The sequence below is a fragment of the Haliaeetus leucocephalus genome, unplaced genomic scaffold, assembly GCF_000737465.1.
Source record: "Haliaeetus leucocephalus isolate CR32 unplaced genomic scaffold, Haliaeetus_leucocephalus-4.0 Scaffold992, whole genome shotgun sequence".
Classification (NCBI taxonomy): domain Eukaryota; kingdom Metazoa; phylum Chordata; class Aves; order Accipitriformes; family Accipitridae; genus Haliaeetus; species Haliaeetus leucocephalus.
The window spans coordinates 2,822,681-2,842,140 of NW_010973428.1; the positions used below are offsets into that span (position 1 = coordinate 2,822,681).

The 19,460-nt window shown below is 38.9% G+C and overlaps 1 protein-coding gene across 3 annotated transcripts in view; it reads left to right on the forward strand.

Annotated features, from left to right (window-relative positions):
• UTRN (utrophin) overlaps positions 1–19,460 on the forward strand; it is a 387,621-nt gene that overhangs the window by 334,578 nt on the left and 33,583 nt on the right. For all 3 annotated transcript variants that reach the window (XM_010584498.1, XM_010584499.1, XM_010584501.1), the window contains exons 62-65: positions 2,917–3,002; positions 11,297–11,454; positions 13,772–13,938; positions 16,437–16,548. In XM_010584498.1, coding sequence (XP_010582800.1) covers positions 2,917–3,002; positions 11,297–11,454; positions 13,772–13,938; positions 16,437–16,548 — 523 coding nt within the window. The remainder of the gene's footprint in view (positions 1–2,916; positions 3,003–11,296; positions 11,455–13,771; positions 13,939–16,436; positions 16,549–19,460) is intronic.

A 19,460-nucleotide genomic window follows, 5' to 3' on the forward strand; every position in this document is an offset into this window, starting at 1 on the left:
TAGTCTTATCAATTGATTTTGTAATGACAAGCGTGCTTGTATTGCTCTAGTGAATCTGAATAGTGTGCTGGCACTTAATTCTAAATACTTGATCCATAAATTTTGTATGAATTCAAGCATAAAAAAGTTTCCTGAACCTTCCCACTGCAAGGCCTTGCTTTTCAGATGTTTGTACACACAGCACAATTAGGTGGCTGTGCTGCCATTCAGAGACAGCTTGACAGGCTGGAGAAAGGGGACAACAGGAATCTCATGAAGTTCGATGAAGGGAAATACCAAGTCCTCTCCCTAAAGAGGAATAACCCCATATACCAGTACAGGTTGGGGGGTGACTGGCTGGAAAGCAGCTTTGGAGGAAAGGCCCTGGGAGTGCTGGTGGACACCAAGTTGAACATGAGCCATCAACGTGCACTTGTGGCAAAGTAGGCCAACAGTCTCCCAGGCTGCAATTAGGAAGAGCTTTCCCAGCAGGTCGAGGGAGGTAATCTTGCCCCTCTACTCAGCACTGGTGAGACACATCTGGAGTGCTGGGTCCAGTTCTGGGCTCCCCAGGACAAGAGACACATGGACAAACTGGAGTGATTCCAGTGAAGTACTGTGAAGATGATTAAGGACTTGGAGTATCTGATGTATCGGGAGGTGCTGAGAGAGCTGGGACTTTTCAACCTGGAGAAGAGAAGTTTCAGGGGGATCTTATCGATGTGCATAAATACCTGATGGGAGCAGTAGAGAAGATGGAGCCAGGCTCTTCTCACTGGTGCCCAGTGACAGAACAAGAGGCAGTGGGCACAAACTGAAACACAGGAAATTCTGCTTAAATGTATATGAAAAAGATTTTTTTAATGTGAGAGTGATCAAACAGTGGCACGGGTTGCCCACAGAAGCTGTGCAGTTTCCATCCTTGAAGGTATTCAAAACCCAACTGGATATGATCCAGGAAAACCTGCTCTACCTGACTTAACAGGGGCATTGGTCTAGATGATCTCCAGAGGTCCCTCCCAACCTCAGTGGTTTTGTGACTCTAAGCTGGGCAAACTTAAACCATTGAATTGGAAGTCTCAATGCTACAAAGTCTATAGGTTTGCCGGTGGGGGTGGGGGAGGTGTGGGGGCTGGGTTTGGTGTGGGTTTTTTTACTGTATATATAATTTCAGTGCTAATATTTAGCTGTTTCCAAGAAAAAGGCTAGGAGGAAATATGTTGTTCTTTAGGAAAATGTAATGTTGCAGTCTTTGTAATTATTTTTATAATTTATTGAGAAAATGCTTTTTGTGCAAAGGAAGTTCTTCACAGTCCCTGTAGCAATCTGCTGAAATCTGGAGAAGTTTGAAGCCTCCACATATGTGCCCTGACCTTTTAACTGCAAAGTTTTTCTGAGTTTATGCCTTTAATAAAAAAATGCTGTAGTCAGTCCTGAGTTATATCAAACCCAAATGAATGGTCAGCTTTGTTTTTCCGTCGAACACAAAGTTAGAACACAGACAACCCTACACAGGAAGGAATGGGGAAAGAACTTTATCAAGGTTGCAAAATGAGCCATTTACACATTAAGGTATGCCAGAATGATGTAGTGTCTGTGATTGAAAGAGGTAATTTGAAGCTAAGGTTGAATGTATAAAATAGGTGGCACTTTTATAACATTCTGGAAAATTGAGTCCTGATTTTCAAACTAGGCAGTAAAAGTAATGGGTGTTTTTGATTAATTTGCCAATAATTTCTCTGTACCTCTGTTCCAGCTTGTGGAATGGAGAAGATAATGCTGTCCAGCCTCACTAGATTAGGTGATGGTTGTGAAGACAAATGCATTAATATTTGTAAGGTGCTTAACTAATTTACTGAGAGCCCAGGAGTAAATTAATAATTTTGTATTCAGCACAACATTTGTGAAGTAAATCAGACAGCAGACCATATGTTGAATGGATAGGACAGAAAGAGATATCTAATAACCACTCCAGAAGTAATTAAAGGATATATCACTTCTGCATGACAGAAGGAACCAAAGTAACGTTTGGGGTGATATTAATTCTAGTATTACCTTACTTGCTGGTGAAGGACCCAGCTAACCTTAAATGCAGGGGGTTGTGTGTAATATATACAGTTTAACTACTATTCTCATGATTTTTTTACCATGTCTCATCTGAAGACAAATTGTGTCATGTTTTTTGGTCTTTGAAAGAAGAAATCATCAGATCTTTTAAGAGTATGTTTCTGCACTCATGTTTTGAACTTTAAAATCATCCTTTTCCCTGTACCCAGGGTTTATTGCTTCAGTATCTTTTTGAACAGTGTTTGTCTTGCAGGTTTAAAATCACTTGCTTTGGAACCTACTTATCCATTCTCAAGTTGCTTAAGGTTTAATGTGTGGGTTTTTTGGGTTTGCGCTTTTTTTTTTTTTTTTGTAAGCCTGAAGTCACATTGCTTAAAAAGAACGACAACTCCATATGATTTAATTACTGCATGTGGTTGGCTGTTTATGTCCTGGTACACATGTATATCAGAGCATTTTAAATATAAAAGGAAAAAATGAAGTGAAAAAAATGAATTAATTACTGTGGTATGAAAGCTTGGTTTTATTTTGCAGTCCTTATGTTTCACACTGAGTAATAGGCTTTCCTGCTGTGTGCTCGTGTATTTTTTCTGTGTATATCACATTATTAAATCATGTTGAGAGCTTTACAGAGCTAAATGTCTGCCCTTTTGGAGTAATACGAACTATTTTGACATGTAAACCACTTAGAAGGCGAGCTGAGCTTTTGTAAGGGAAACATTCTTAATGTGATTTGTAGTGTTAATTTGTTTTGAGATTTCAAGTGTATTTGTAGTAGAACTCACCAATGTCTTTGCGTTTTTTAATAGACTTGAGTTGGAATGAAATAAAATTAAATTGTTTTAAATCGTCTTATCTTTATCATTTCAGTGGCCGAACTGGAAAAATTCGAGTGCAGTCCCTGAAAATTGGCTTGATGTCTCTTTCTAAGGGCCTTCTGGAAGAGAAGTACAGATGTAAGGAAGAATATATTTTATAAAATGCTTACTTTATATAATTAAGTCATGTACAATAACAACATACATTGTAGCAAAATTTGTAGTAAAACATTTCTCATGCCTGTAGCAAGACAGGTTTTTTGTGAGTAAGTAAAATAGAATTGTTGTTTTCATTATCATCAGTGACAATGGAGAAAGTAGGATTTACATCCTGAGTGGAAAGTATTGATGTCAAATATGCATCATCATAATGCACAATATTGCACTCCCCAAAAGCAAGGGAGAATGTAGCTGTGTGGAAGCTAGAGAAGTATTCTATTTGACTGATTCTGTTCTCTTTTGTGTGTGTATGTTTTGTTTAGGGAAAAACCGAGTAAGTCAGTGTTGATTGGAACAGATTGATATGTTTGATAAAGCAAGGAAGTGCATCAAAATCCAGCAGTTGTATTTTGTGGTCTATGAGAAAGACGATCTGAACTCTGAAAATAGTTTTCCAGTATATGTGCTTTCTGCCAGAATCATACAATGAAAGTTTAAATTATGTTGATTTAAGTAATTTCACAAGCTTGAGAAATACTAAGTAGTATAAAAATACTTCACAAAAATAATTGCAGGAGCAGAAGAGAATTGAGTAACTTTGTGGCAAGACCCCCGGACAAATACAGAACAAGAGATTAAGCACTATATAAGAGCATCGTAGGTAGTGGACAGTTATATATCATGCACATCATCTTAAAATTGCTATTCTTTGCAGTAGTTCCTTGACACTTTCAGAAACAAATGTAAAATGTGTAGAAACTGTATGTGCCATGTACCATTGGAGCTCTTCAACAATTTCTGCTTTCCTTAGAAGCATTTGTAGGTAATCTTGTAACCTTGGTTATTAACATAAGCAAAAGTACAGCTATCTTATGTATTAGGGCATATTTTTGCATCTGAAGGGCATACTAAGACTTTGGGGTTTTTAGTTTCCTTATGTCACTTGACATATCTGCGAATTAGTCCATAACTAAAAGAGCTTGGCAGACATACCTTTGTTCAGTAATGACAATTCGGGGATAACCTGCCATTTGGTGTGAAACAAAAAGCTTTCAAAAAGTATAGGAGTTAGGCAGGCTGTGGATAACAGAATGATAACACTACCAAAAGATGGTTTAAAAAAACCGCAGGCCTGGGGGGGTTTAAACTCACATTAAATTGCTAGCAGTAATGAATTCGTATACTTACAGTTAGGGAATACAGGCACTGAAGCAGAACAAGGAAATGACTAGGTCGGATTCATTTTTATATTGTTGCTTTGTGTCTAGTAGTAAAATAAAAATGGCAGCTGATGGTGGCTGCAGATTTGCATAATCAATGTTAACAGGGTGGGCCTTTTCCTTAAGATTGCTATCCTAAAAAATTAGTACAGAAAAAGTCTCAGGAGACTATTGTACAAAGTGATCCTAACTTCAACCTGAAATACATCTGAAATAGTGGCTCAGCTTCTCAAAGCAGAGAATTAATAGTCAGATAACGTATCCTTTTTTTTATTGTTGTAACTCCTGTTTTTATCAGTAAGCCAGGCTTTGATACCTTTATCATCAGCTTTATTGCCCTTGCAAACCGTAAAATTGTCACAAAACAAAATTATTCAGTCTGAAAGAAGTTTTGCCAAAGAAGGAAGGAAGTAACAGTGTCAGGTACTGGTTGTTGGTCTGCAGTGGCTTTGCAGTCAGTGTTTTGGGGCCCTTTGGCACCAGCTGTGTCACAGACTGATCTTTGGCACGAGCTCTCTTGCTTCTTTTGATTTTGTCACACCCTACTAATCATCTACTGTTGAGAGAAATTTTGTCGTATCTATTGAGCTTTCAGATCCTCAAGTGAAAGCTATCACGAAAATGCTAAGTATTTTCAAGAAAGTCAGTCACTTGGAAGGAAAAACAGTACCCCCAAACATGGGTGCTTAATACTAATTACCTGCCTTCCGATTTTTCCCTTTCTCAGACCAGCTCCTGACATTTGCTTCTCCCTTTGGCTATATTTCTTCTAAACATTTCTGAGGTGTCATCAATCCCAGGCTCCTCTGAGCGTGGCAGTTGTCGTACATTTGCAGTTGGAGCCCTTAGCAGAGCACACATCATGCCCTAAATGTTGTAGTCTTAGAGAGGCATACTTTTCTCGGAGTAGTTGGTAGTAAAATAGGAAGTTTCTTGATTTAAAAACTTTTGGATGAACCCTTCGACCTTTTGTAAAACTCTTAACCAGACTGTCTGCTCATGTGTTTTCTACCTCAGCCTTCCCAGAGACCAGCCTTTCAGGGATTAACTTGAAGAAACGTAATTTCTGGGTGGCTGAGACATTGGGTTTATGAAATAATATGGTAAACTGACAGGGGACAATAATTTCAGTTTACCAGTACAATTCAAGGTTTTGTTCTTTTTTTTCTTTCTTTAATGTGAAGCCTTTGCGGGGGAGAGGGAGGGTGTTTGTTTGTTTGGGGGTGGGTGTTTTTTGTAACAGCTCCCTTTAGTTATGTTCATTTCCAGTAAAAATAACAATTTTGTTAGCTGTATGTTCATTTCCAGTGTAGGTAGGATGTTTTGCCAGAGAAATTACTGTGACTTTTTAATTAGGCTTCTTTTTAAGATGCTAGACTTCAGGGTTGAGATGAGAATGGATCTTTAATTTTAAAAAGTCCCAATTACTTTAGAAGAAACATTGAGGCCTCAATTAAAGAATGCCTATTCTTGAAAATGTTTAAAGACATGCTTAACTTCAAGCACATGCCTGGGTGCTCCTGTGAATAAAAATGGACCTGCAAATGTAATTGGGTTGCTGTGAGCTGGTTACATCTATGCTTGTAGGGCAAATAGTCCAGGGCTGCTTTTCTGTTGGTGAGGCCAATGACCTGGGCTGGCTGTATCCATGTTGTGCTCTCTTTTCTCCCCAGAACAGGGGGGCCACAGGTGAGCTACCTATTGGAAATGATCCCAGACCCTGCCTAACTCTCACATCATTCCCGGCTATTTTGGGGGTGAGAGTTAGTTGACTTTCATCAAAATCATGACAGATACACTTTTAGCAGCTTAATGATACAAACAGCAGCATTCCAGTGCTTGGGCTTAGACCCTGGTGCCTCTGCTCAGTTCATGGGTTTAGAAGTAGCCTTAAAAAATGGAAAAGGAAAAAAAAAAAAAGGATGCCCATGACAAAAGGTAATACTAGTTTAGTTCCAAAATACTCAGAGCACAATAAACAAAACACTGTTTCTTTTTACTACCTGTTGTTCATACATTATTACAGGACTTCTGAATACTGTGGGAAAAATGAAACATTTTTAACCACTCAATTTTAGTGTCCTAAATGTTCTAGGAAGGTAAATTTTAATCATACCAGCAAGTGTTTGCAACAGTGAAAAATGTAATTTGCATGTGTGATTATTCACAGCACGTTTTATGCCTAGACATGCAATCAGGAGACAAACAACATCGCGGTATGGATTTCCTGAGGGACAGCAGGAATTTTATCTTCCCTCCCTTTTCTTCAGTTTTAGAGGTGGAGAGAAGTCATAGCACTGTGTAATAACTGGGAGTACATTTGTGAGCATTTTGCTTTTACCTGGGCTCATTTTTAATACAGAAAGCCCAGACTGGTAGCAGAAAGAGCAAACATCACAGAGTTTTATTTAGTGTGTAGATTTGTAGCTTTTGGGTCATATCATTTAAAGCATAAAAACTGTAGGATTTGAAGTCAAAAAGAAGGGCTACTTGAAAAAAGCTCAGCTGTGAAGCAGTTAAGTTTTCAAGTGATATACAACATCCTTGGAATGTGATTTTTTTTTTTTACTGTTATGTTTATGTCAATTTTCAAACCATTTGAAACTAACACTGTGATAGTTTAAAAAAAAAAAGGAGGAAAAAAGAATGTGCATCCTGTTTATAAAAATGCAACAAAAAAATTGTGTTGTGGACATTTTACTACTAACTAGTTTACTACCATTTTGGTAGGATTTTAGTAAACTTTTCAACATTTCAACATTTTGAAGTATCCCCTTCTATACCAGCCAGTAAGTACATTTTTTTCAGGTTGTCCAGCTAAGTTGCAGTTTTGAGTCTTTGCCAGGGAATAAATAGTTCATGGATTACTTCAAGGAGGTAGGCCAGATAGCACGAACATTTTGGTTTTCCATAGCTTTAGTTTAGAAGCTTCTTCTGAAGGCATTAGAGGGTTTTGGGAAAAGATCCACAAACTCCGTTGCACTTGGACACTCACCGGTTATGGCACAGCTGCCATTGTTAAGTTTTCTTGTTTTTTAAGGGGAGTGTTTTGGAGGAGTTTGAGCTCTTCAAAGGTATTTGCTGACTTGGATCAACCCTAGCTAATCGCTCTCCCTAGTCCCTCTCCTGCCACATTGTTTTTCATCTATTTACTAGCTCCCCAATCAACTGAAGTTTTAGGGCTTAGGAAGTTACTTCATCTTCTTCCCAGCTACAGCGGTTAATGAATTGTTCTTCTTTTAGTGCCTGTTTCCACTGTAGACTGATGCAAACAGAAAGAATAAAACAGGCTTGCTTTTTTTTTTTTTATCCTCTCAGGTTTTTCAAACTGACTCTTAGAAACTGGAAAATTATCCCAACCACAGCTGAAGAAGCTAGCCAGGATCTGGGATTGCCAAGATGAGCCTGCAGCCATGCAGTATTAGTTCTCACCTCTGAGGGCTCAAGATGCTGTAGCATTTGTTTGACTAGGCAAGAAAGGGACAAGAAAAATACAAGAAACTCTAAAAATTAATTCAGTCATCTGGATTTCTATTTTGTGGAAATCCTTTCTTATGCCTCAACCTCGTTTGCCAAGAAAAGAAGTATGACCAGACTGTCTGAAGCATGCTGACGAAGCTTGACAGTTGCTCCAAATGAAGGGCAAAACAATTTACACAGTGTAATAAAAGAGTTTCTCTTGAGTGTTTCTGAACAAAGCTTGTCTGTTTCTCAGTCAGAAGTGCAGTCAGACTGAATTTTTAAATTTCATTTATTTCTAATCTATTAATGGTTGTTCTGGTGGGAAACATGAAAAGTAGGGGAATAGTATAAATTGATTTTTTGTTTGTTTGTTTTAAGATTACTTGGAGCTTTAATCCAAGCTGGCCACCAAGTGCAAATGGAGAATGTAAAAGCCACCTGGAATGAACTCAAAGAATTCACTTCCATTTCTTCTGTAATTTGTACCAATCACATAATTTAAAAATATTTCTGAGATAAACCCAGTGTTTAAGATATTTTCAGGAGAGATTCTTGTGACTAAATACTAATGTACACAGCCATAAAGTTCATAAATCAAGGATTGTTGGCAGAAACATGTTAAAAATATTAGCTGAAAGTTTTAACAATTAAAAATGTCCAATCAAAGAAATGTGTTAAGAAAGCACTTAAGAAATACTATCTGTACTGCAGACAGGCCTATTAATTCAGTGCTTTGCTGTGACTCTTAAGTAGGTACAAGCAATATCTTTCTTCCCAGTGTCTGTATCTGGAACAATTTTCTTGATTCCTTTCAGAGTCAATTTTTTCTGTTGTTACAGTCATCCCAGAACATCCACTTATACTGCAGGGCTTGACACCTACCTTAGGAAAAGGGAATCAGTAAAGAGAAAGTACATGGAAGCAGACATGCTTATCCAGGAAGCAAATGTGATTAATGTTAAGCTCAAGTTGTCCTGCTGGCTGCTGCTCTTGCTTTAAGCTATTTCACATGGCCAGCTGTGACCTGTGGTAATTTGTAGTCTCAGTTCAGAGCAAACGTGATTCTGTCCCCAACCAATTGAAGGATGGCATAGATTTTTGCATAAGGTATGGATTTCTGAAATATTGTTTCCTTCTTCATAGAATAGTTTGGGTTGGCAGGGACTTTTAAAGGTCATCTAGACCAACCCCTCTGCAATGAACAGGGACATCTTCAGTTAGATCAGGTTGCTCAGAGCCCCGTCCAACCTGACCTTGAATGTTTCCAGGGCTGGGACATCTACCACCTCTCTGGGCAACCTGTGCCAGTGTTTCACCACCCTCATTGTAAAAAATTTCTTCCTCGCGTGTAGTCTGAATCTACCCTCTTTTAGTTTAAATACATTACCCCTTGTCCTACTGCAACAGGCCCTGCTAGAAAGTTTGTCCCCATCTTTCTTATAAGCCCCCTGTAAATACTGAAATGCTGCTATAAAGGACTCCCCAGAGCCTTCTTTCTCCAGGCTGAACAACCCCATGTCTCTCAGCCTGTCTTCACAGGAGAGGTGTTCCATCCCTCCAATCATTTTTATGGCCTCTTCTGGACCCACTCCAACAGGTCCGTGTCTTTCCTGTGCTGAGAGACCCAGAGCTGGATGCAGTACTGCAGGTGAGGTCTCACCAGAGCGGAGTGGAGGGGGAGAATCACATCCCTCAACCTGCTGGTCACGCTTCTTTTTCTGCAGCCCAGGATACGGTCGGCCTTCTGGGCTCTGAGTGCCTGTTGTCAGCTCATGTCCAGCTTTTCATCCACCAGTACCCCCAAGTCCTTCTTGACAGGGCTGCTCTCAATCCCTTCATCCCCCAGCCTGTACTGATACTGGGGCTTGTGCTGACCCATGTGCAGGACCTTGCACTTGGCCTTGTTGAACCTCATGAGGTTCACATGGGCCCACTTCTCGAGCTTGTCCAGGTCCCTCTGGATGGCATCCCATCCCTCAGGTGTGTCAACTGCACCACTCAGCTTGATGTTGTCGGCAAACTTGCTGAGGGTGCACTCGATCCCACTATGTCATTGATGAAGATATTAAACAGTCCTACTCCCAATATGAACCCCTGAGGGACACCACTTGTCACCAGTCTACATATGGACATTGAGCTGTTGACTGCTACCCTCTGGATGCGACCATCCAACCAATTCCTCATCCACCGAACAGTCCACCCATCAAATCCATATCTCTCCAATTTAAAGGGAAGGGTGTTGTGGGGGACTGTGCCAAAGGCCTTACAGAAGTCCACAAAGACAACATCCTAGCTCTTCTCTACATCATCAACTGCTGATGTAGTCGCTCCATCATAGCAGGCCACTAGGTTGGTCAGGCAGGACTTGCCCTTGGTGAAGCCATGCTGGCTGTCTTTAATCACCTCCCTGTCCTCCATGTGCCTTAGCATAGCTTCTAGGAGGATCTGTTCTGTGATCTTCCCAGGCACAGAGGTGAGGCTGACAGGTTGGTACCTCCTTTCTACCCTTTTTAAAAGTGGGTGCAATCTTTCCCTTTCTCCAGTCACCAGGGCCTTTACCTGACTGCCACGACTTTTCAAATATCATAGGGAGTGGATTGGCAACTACATCAGCCAGTTCCCTCTGGACTCTGGTATGCATTTCGTCAGGTCCCATAGATTTATGTATATTCAGGTTCCTCAGGTGATCACAAACCTGATCATCTCTTACAGTGGGAGGGACTTTGCTCTCCCAGTCCCTGTCTTGCAGTCCATCCACTTGAGAGGTGTGGGAAGAGAGATTGTCAGTGAAGACTGAGACAAAAAAGTTGTCAAGTACCTCAGCCTTCTCCTGTCCGTTGTTACCAATTTGTCAGTCTTGCTTATTGGGATGGGGGGGTATGCTTTCTTTGACCTTCCTTTTCTGGCTGGCATACCTGTAAAAGCCCTTCTTAGTATTCTTTGCATCCCTTGCCAAGTTCAGCTCCAGCTGTGCCTTGGCCTTCCTGACTCAGTCCTTACCTCACTGGGCAGCATCCCTATACTCTCCCCAGGATACCTGTCCCTGCTTTCACTGCCTGTGCGTTTCCTTCTTGCCCTTTAGTTTGACCAGCAGGTCTCGACTTAGCCATGCTGGTCTCTTGCCTACCTTTCCTGATTTCTTACACCTGGGGATCGAGAGCTCTTGTGCTCTCTGGGAAGCATCCTTCCCTAGTGATAACAGAGAAAACTTAGTAAATATTAGGGGGAAAATGTGGTAATGATGGATTAGAACAAAAAGCTGGTCTGATTTTGTGATGTCTCTTGTTTTGTCACACAGCTGCTCGTACGTAAAACAGGAGCTGCCATGTACAGTTTTATTATGCGATGCCATAAGAAGCCATATAGTTTCATTCATTTGGCCTCACTTTTCTCATTTGTATGGTTACAGATCAAGAAAATGTAGTCAAAGTAATCAAGATTAGATGAGGGTCAACTATTGTAAATGGGACAGTGGCCATCTGTAACCATGACTGGATTACAAAAATTATAAAGCTCGAGCTGCAGGGTTAGTGAATAAAAGGGGGTGTACGCGGAAATGAAATGAGCCAGAGCCTCTTGTCGGTGTTGCAGATCTCTTCAAGGAGGTGGCAGGCCCCACAGAAATGTGTGACCAGAGGCAGCTGGGCCTCCTGCTTCATGATGCTATCCAGATCCCGCGGCAGCTTGGGGAAGTAGCAGCCTTCGGTGGGAGCAACATTGAACCCAGCGTGCGCAGCTGCTTCCAACAGGTAAGATAACAAAGACCTTCATGTGAAAAAGATGGTGTAAAAAGAAGAGAGGAATTTAAAAACATCCATTGAGTTTTTGAACAGAAATGAATATGCTTCTGCAACTAAATGTGGGAAGTTATTGTGAAAATGCAGCTGTAAAAGATGGTTTATGGTTTAGGAGAGGATCAAACAAATTACATTTAGCAAAAAGAATATATAAATCTTTGTGGGTTTGACAATATTGGCTTCTCTAAAAGCTGTTAAAAATTTTTGTAGCAGCCAATTATTCTGCTTTGCATCGTTCAAAGCAACCTGATATTGTGAGAACAACATGCTTTTCCCTGCTGGAACAGTTCTCAACAGAACAGGAGAATGATGTTGATAGTAATTTTTGACCTTGTGCATCAGGAAATTATTTAGCATTATTTTACTGACAAAAGAGCTTGCAGTTGCACAAAACTTCAAGTGTAGTCATTTATATATTGTAAGCCTTTATGCAGCAGATCAGAACATGGAATAAAGCTGTCTTACAGCCTGCTGTTCAGCTCCACACTACATGCAGGGGGTTAATGAGGCTGCAAGGAGCGTCTGTCTGTTTAAAGAAGATGAGAATTAAAAAGACGATGTTGTAATGGAACACAGCCTAACTCAGACTTTGTCAAGGATGCCTAAGGCTCTGACTGTTTGCTAGTGATAACTATACTGCTTGAGTGTATTATTTCTGTTAAACTGGCTGCTTTGAGCATTGTCAGAAATTGTATATGGGTTAAAAATTCACTATGGCATATATAAAACTACTGACTTTAATATTTCTAATTTTATTGAATTGAACATTAAATATTATAGTGAACTTTTAGTGCATTTTTCTTTTGCCATTCTTTCATAGACATTTCTACATTTTCATCCAGTGCTTTGAAAAATTCACTTGTGCTAGCATTTTTCAGAATCATTAGATTCATTTCTGGACTCTCAGATGATTGGAGTTGGAAGAGTGTTTGTCCAGATCATGAATAACTTGGTAGATAATTATGGAAGCTGGTTTGACCAATTAACCATGTAAAACTTCCCCTGAGGTTTTAACAGTGCTGCTTCAGACAATAAGGGATGGTGTTTGACATACCTATCACTGGCCTCGAGTGGTTCAAGCCATACTGAAATAAATTATTCATTTGTTAGTGGTAGACATTTTCTGTCACAGAGGAATGATCTTTATGTCCCTCAAGGATCTGCCCCATCTCCCTTGCTGTTCAATTATGGGTGAGGGCTACTGGCAAGGTAGCATTTAAATACTTGATATGATACTGTGATTATACTGATGATGAGGTTGCATCCCTCATGTCACATGAATAGCTCAAGTTCAGTTCATGGTTGTTAAGAGAGCACAGAGAGAGTGTGCAGCTGCGTGGCAGTTATCTCAGCCTAGTGAAAACAAGTACTTTGCTGGTGGGAAAAGCATGTTATTCTCTTTTTTTCATGCTGCTCCCTGTTACTGGCAAAAAATGACTTGGACTATGAATAGATTAAGAAGCCTAGTGTTGCTTCTCGTCATGTGTTACCATTTAAGGATAACTTTCATTTTAAGTTATGTTCTGTCACTTCCAGTGAGCTCAGAAAGATGACCTCTGTTCTTATTGCTGACAAGGTTGATGAATATAATACCTTTGCAGCTAGGCTCCTCTGGAGGTTACAACTTAAAGAGAATGGGGAAACGTGTTTGTTTCTTAAAACAATTATGCTAATACATTAGCTCTGCTGTATTCTTGCAGTGATTGCCCATAAGTGGCAGATTATTTCTCTCTCATTATTTATTTATTTACCTGTTTATTTGTGTGTTTGTTTAATGTGCTAACTTGAAAGAATACCATGGGCTCAGGATACAATAAAAAAAATTGTATGAGTCTCATGGCAATTAGTAGACACATGCAAGTACTACTGACTTTTAGTGGCCTGGCATCGATCTTAACTCAAAAGACAGCCATGTCTTTAGCATGTCTGAACTGCAGAATATGCTTCCCCTTCATGCTCCCTTACTTCTTTCTCAAGTCCTTTCAGTGCAATGATGGTTTTACTATGGACTCCATCTTTGTTACCATCTGTCTACTGTATCACAGCTGTTTAGTCCTGTGTATTCTTACTAACTTGTTTTCTTCATTTGCATTTTAATCAAGGTTATTTTTGGTATCCTGTAATTGGTCGTACATTAACCTGGCATGGAAAGGATTGACACAGGTTGTTGGGTTTTTTAATTGTATTCTAAGGGACAATCTGCTTGTGTGTGTGTGTTGGTTTGTTTTTTTTCTTATTTGGATGTGGGTTGTTTTTTTCCTCTCTACAGAACCACAATAAGCCAGAAATAACTGTAAAGCAATTTATAGATTGGATGCGCTTAGAGCCACAGTCTATGGTGTGGCTACCAGTTCTACACCGCGTGGCAGCTTCAGAAACAGCAAAACATCAGGCCAAGTGCAACATCTGTAAAGAGTGTCCAATTGTTGGCTTTAGGTAAGAGAAGGGGAGTTGGGTGCAAGATTTCTCTGCAAATATCCACACTTTAAGTCTTCCAACAAGTACAATTCTTTCTGCTTATTTTTCCACCGCTTTCCTGCTTGAAGATGGGATTTGCCACCCATGGCGAGGCCATGGTGTGGCCTGAGCCAGTGCATTTCTGGCTCCTGCAGTGCTGCTGTTAGACACCCAATGGCCCTGTGACTGACAGGTCTGCAGGGTGGGCTGTCATCAGGTGTTTTGGCACCAATGGATCCAATAGGTAGCATATGAAATACAAACGCACCCCCTGTGTTCTGTATGCACAAGACCAAAAGGACCTGATCAGTAAGAAAAAATGTGGGCTAGCTGGCTGCTCTCCTGCCTAAGGCTTGGGAAACTAACTCATGTCAGGCAATATTAAACACATTTCAACAGCAATCTTTCCCTGCTTAGCACAAACATTGATATGTTACTGTGATGAGACTTGCGCAGTTCCTGTCTAAAGCATCAAACGTAATCTAACTTTTGTCTGTTTAAAGGAAGCTGTGATTCTAAGAGAAAAAACGACACCAGGGGTATTCTCCATGTTATCCTCCTAAACTGTGTGATTTTACTATGAATTAGCATCATGGGGCACCAAATAGTTAGTACCCTTAGTGAGTACTGTTACAAGTAACATTGATTTGTGAATGGATTGCTCCAGTGTATAAAATGATACAAAAAAAAAAAAAAAAGTAGGGACTAGAGCTAAACATAACTGGCTTTTTCCTCTGCTGTGGTCATGAAGTCAAATGTATTATTTAGGAATGATACAAAGCAGTCTTTCTTGTAAGTGATTCTAAGACTTTTCTTTCAGTATCTAGGCAGATGAGTAATTTTTGGTCCCCATGCTTTCTGTTTCTCCTTCTTTCTGTTGTTTTAAAGGATAATAATATGAATCCTAAGGTCAGGTTCATCTCATCTAGCTTTAGGCATGCTGACTTTAGTCAGTCTTATAAGATTGAGCTAGCAACCCTCCTCTTTTACTATAAATATAGTTATGTGAGTACTTCCAAAAGTAATTAATCTGATCAAACTTTGTTGCCTGTCTTAAGAGGAGATGAAATTCCTCCAAATGTTCCTATTTTTCTTAATTAATGCTTGAGGGAGCATAGGGTGACAAAGGTTCAGCTCAGATATCTTTTAGATGCCTAAATTGTGGCTGATGAATGTCGTCTGTATTGAAATATTTTGTGTGGAGAAGGAGGTCATAGAGATAGAAAAGAAGAGAAAGGAAGACAAAGGAATGGCTCATTCTAAATAATTTCTACAATAAGGTTAGAGATCTGCAACAGCAAATGCATCTAGCATCTTAGCAGAAGGTAGATGTGGCCATTCAACAGACAGACTCTGAGTAAAGATTATAAACAGTTGCATCAGCATCCTTAAAAGTGAACCTTTATGTTTATAGACACGTATTCTCTTGCAAAACAAAACATAAAACTCAGCAGGGGAAAAATGTGGAATGGTACTGAAAACTGCTTTCAGGAAGCAATTTAATTTAAACTTTAAGTATTCAGTAGCTATTCAGTTTGGTTCAGTTTTCTCATTTTAGTTTCATACAAACGATATAACCTCTCCAGTCAGAACAACCATACTATAAAAAACACTGGGTGGAATCTGGAATTGAATTGTTGCGTTAGTCATCTTTAGTTAAAAACAAAAAGAATATCATGCTCCTGGTGGCTGCATTTAATACAAGGGATACTGTATAAGTTTGTTACCTTGTTTATACATATACATGCTCTTAAAAAAAAAGGTAAATAAATCAGTGTAATTTTTAAGCTTAATTTTATATTATTTTTATAATTCATGACTTCTCAAGTTTTATTTTCTGAAACATGTTTAGAATTTCTGAGCATCAAAATGATGTACAAACATTTAAGCTAACTGGTAAATGTAAAAACATATAAAAGTGAACCAGTCTGGTTTATAAATGTTTTTTCTGAGATACCATCTGAATAATAAAGAGAGGAAAAGTAGAACTAAAGCAGTATAGTTTTAAGTCAGTTTGAACTTTAAAATTATAAACTGTTCATCTATGAAGCTGATGCCTGTAAGATTTTTTGCTTCAAAGCAACTTGGACAACAGATGCTTGACACTGGCTCTCTATATGGCTATAGAAGGCAGGAATTTCTTTTAAATACTCAGTGAGGTGACCTGTGTAGTGTAGGAAGGTCGTGAGTGGACTATGTGGGTTTCCCGTGTCCTGTGGAGCTGCTGGAGTGGCAGCGGTGCCCCCGGGTCTGCAGCTGAAGAGTGTTGGCCGTGCCGTGTCCTGGTCGCACACGCCGCTGCGCTTCAAGGTGCTTTCTGAGCTAATCCCAACAAACTCGTTATGTCCTTGTGTTGCTGCTGCTGAAAAGCAGATGACACCATTTCAGAGAGTAATTTGCCGTGTGAGGCTTAATGACAAGTAAATATTAGAACTAAACTTAGGAAGCTCTAATCGCTTTGTTTAATGTCGCCATAGGTACCGGAGCTTAAAACATTTCAACTATGACGTCTGTCAGAGCTGTTTCTTTTCTGGCCGTACAGCAAAGGGGCATAAATTGCATTACCCAATGGTGGAGTATTGTATACCTGTGAGTACCAATTTACTGACTGTCCTAAGGAATTGGGTTTGCATTATTTGAGGTCTAAATTTTTTCATAGTCTTCTGTCACCTAGATATTCTGCCAAGATTTCTTTTTCATATGTTTAGTAGGGCCTGTCTTCCTGCCTTTCTCTTTCGAAGTCATCAGGGACTTTGCTAGTGCTGCTGATTTTTATGTGAGTAGTGTTTGGATTCTGTAGAAATGGGTAGAAGTATCCACCTCTTAGAGAACTTGAACTTCACTTTTGTTTTGTAAAAAGCTGGAATATTAAATATAATTTCTGTACTTGTATACTTGCACATGCACACACACACTCTCTCTCTCTATAAGGGTGAGAACTTGTCAGAGGAAAGGGACTCACTTTACCATTGCTATACCATAGTAAAGAATATTTAATATTCTAGTAATGCAGTTTAATATTTTTAAAGGTGCATGATCTTTACTTTCATGTCCAAGATTTTCTTGCTTCGTGAAAATGTGGTTGAAAGGATGTCGTGTTTCATTCTGCTGAGTAATTACTGTTTACTGGGATATTTAAAAATTGGTGTGTAGCTGAAAAAAAACCCCAACAAACCAGAATTGACAGTTTCCATCCAAAACTGGTGTGAGGTTTGCCTGCAATAGCTAACAAAAGTTAATTTTACAACACAGTACCACTTTTTTTTTTAATCTGATAGTTGTTTACATTCTTAAGAATTGTAACTCAGTTACAAATAAATTAACAGGATAATTGTTATGTAATTTAAATGACAGTGGTGAAAGGTCTGTATGCTCAGAAAAACAAAGGCAGACCAGAATGTAACTAGAGCTGATTTCCAATAAAGTTACAAGGTTCTGTGGGTTCTTTTCTTAGCAAAAAATTGAGTTGACTGTCTTTTGCTCTAGTAGTTGGGCTTATTACCTCTGTTTTCCCCCTCTTTTTCATCCAATGTGTATCCTGTAGCAGAATTCAAATTCTGTTAAGTAGTGTTTTCATTTCATTATGATCAGAAGAAACCATGAGTTATGTTTGTTTATTTTCATTAATTCCATAACCTAATGTTAGGATTTGATTGATAAATTGGCATGCCAGGCTACATTCTGAAGAAAGTTTTTGTTGTTTTTCAGCCAGTTCTAATGTTTCTTATATTCTGCCACTGTTTTTCACATTTTGTCTTCTCTTTTCAGAGGTCTTTTTCTGATTTTCTTTTATACTGTTTTTGTGGTATGACATAGGCCCGGTTTTGCCCATACTCACATGATTGTTCTAACCCTCAGGATCTGGAGGTCTACGGTGTTTCCTTTATTAGACATCACTAAAAATACAGTGATACTGATTGTTTACTTGCCTCTTTAGCCAACGTAACCCAAACAATCTGAACATGTTTGAGATGTATTTTTCTTAAATTCACTTTTTTTTCTTTTTCCTTATAAAGTTCTCTCAAACCTCATCTTTAGTTTATATCATGGTCATGGAATAGAAATGTTCTTTGTTAATGCCTGTAGTGTACAGAAAATTCAGAAATGGAGGTCTAAGGTGTGTCAAAATAGATAATGCTGCCAGTCCACAGAATAAGATACCCTTCCTGTTGCATTAGTCAAATACAGATTACATCTGGTATGGGGTATTGTACTGTCCCTAGAACAGGATGGTATATTTCTGATGACTTCCAGGCTTTGTCTGAAACAGCAGATTTGATATCTGTGAGAAATTCTCAGTTCTTGTTAAACGTGTTCACATAATGTAACTGTGAGCCATTTCATTTACAAGTAACGACTGTCATACAGAAAAATATATTCTGGAAATGGCAGGAATCCCCACTGTCCCTGGGACTAGGGACAGCTTGTATTATAATGAAGTTTTCTGTTACTGCTGCAAAAAGAATATAGTTTAAAAGCAATATTAAGTGCAAAATAAGGTAACCTAAGGCAAAAGCCCCATCTTTCCATGAAATATGGGAGGAATGAGGTGAATCCACTATGGGATAATAAGGAGAATAAGATGACATTCTTGATTAAAGTGAGTGAAGGGAAGGCAAGTGTATAGGAGGTACAAGAAGGAAATTGGGGCAGTTTAAGGTAGAGTGGAATAAAAGGGATGGCATATAATTTAGGTGATGCGTAAAATTAGAGGTCCAGCACTGACCCCCATTAATTTGGAAGTTGAATACGGGAGCTGGAATTTTTCCTGGGTCCTGCTGTAAGTATACTCTGCTAGCTCCATTTCTGTAAAAAGAAATGACCCATTATATGAACGGACTTCTTATATGCCTGTTTGACTTCCATAATCAGTACCTACATGCAATCCATTTTTAACTAATCTTATCTGAATTAGGTCAGGAATAAAGAATTGATTTCACATAAAGAATCCAGTGTTATTTATTATTACTATTTGTAATAATGCAGTATGGTTGCTGTACTAATTTGTTACTAAACATCTCTAAGTATTGAACTCATTCAATGCAATATAATAGTCAAGAATTGCAAAATTCTTTGCAGTAAGTTAGTAGAATAGCTTATATGTTTAAATGGAATAATGCCTGAAAAATAGCATAGAGCTGGGTCTGTGAAATTAAAAAAAATAAATAAAAAGAAGATACCAAAGGCCAATGAATTGTTCCTTAGAATCCATTATATTACAGTACAGGTAGCGTGAATAGGAAGAGTGCACCTACTCTACCTTTTTAACCAAATTCAAAGGCTGTTGATGTTAAAACGTTACTTTTGTGGCCGGTTTTCCAAAGCAGAGTACAAATACATGTACTCATCCAACTGCATTAATAAAACTTAGCTTCTCTTTCTTTCTGTTAATGTGTATTAATACATTTATACCAAGAATACTAGCAATAATTAGAAAAAAAATGCTTCCCTGATTAATAAAGCTGGCATTTAGAACTGGAGCTTAGTCACAGATGGAGGGA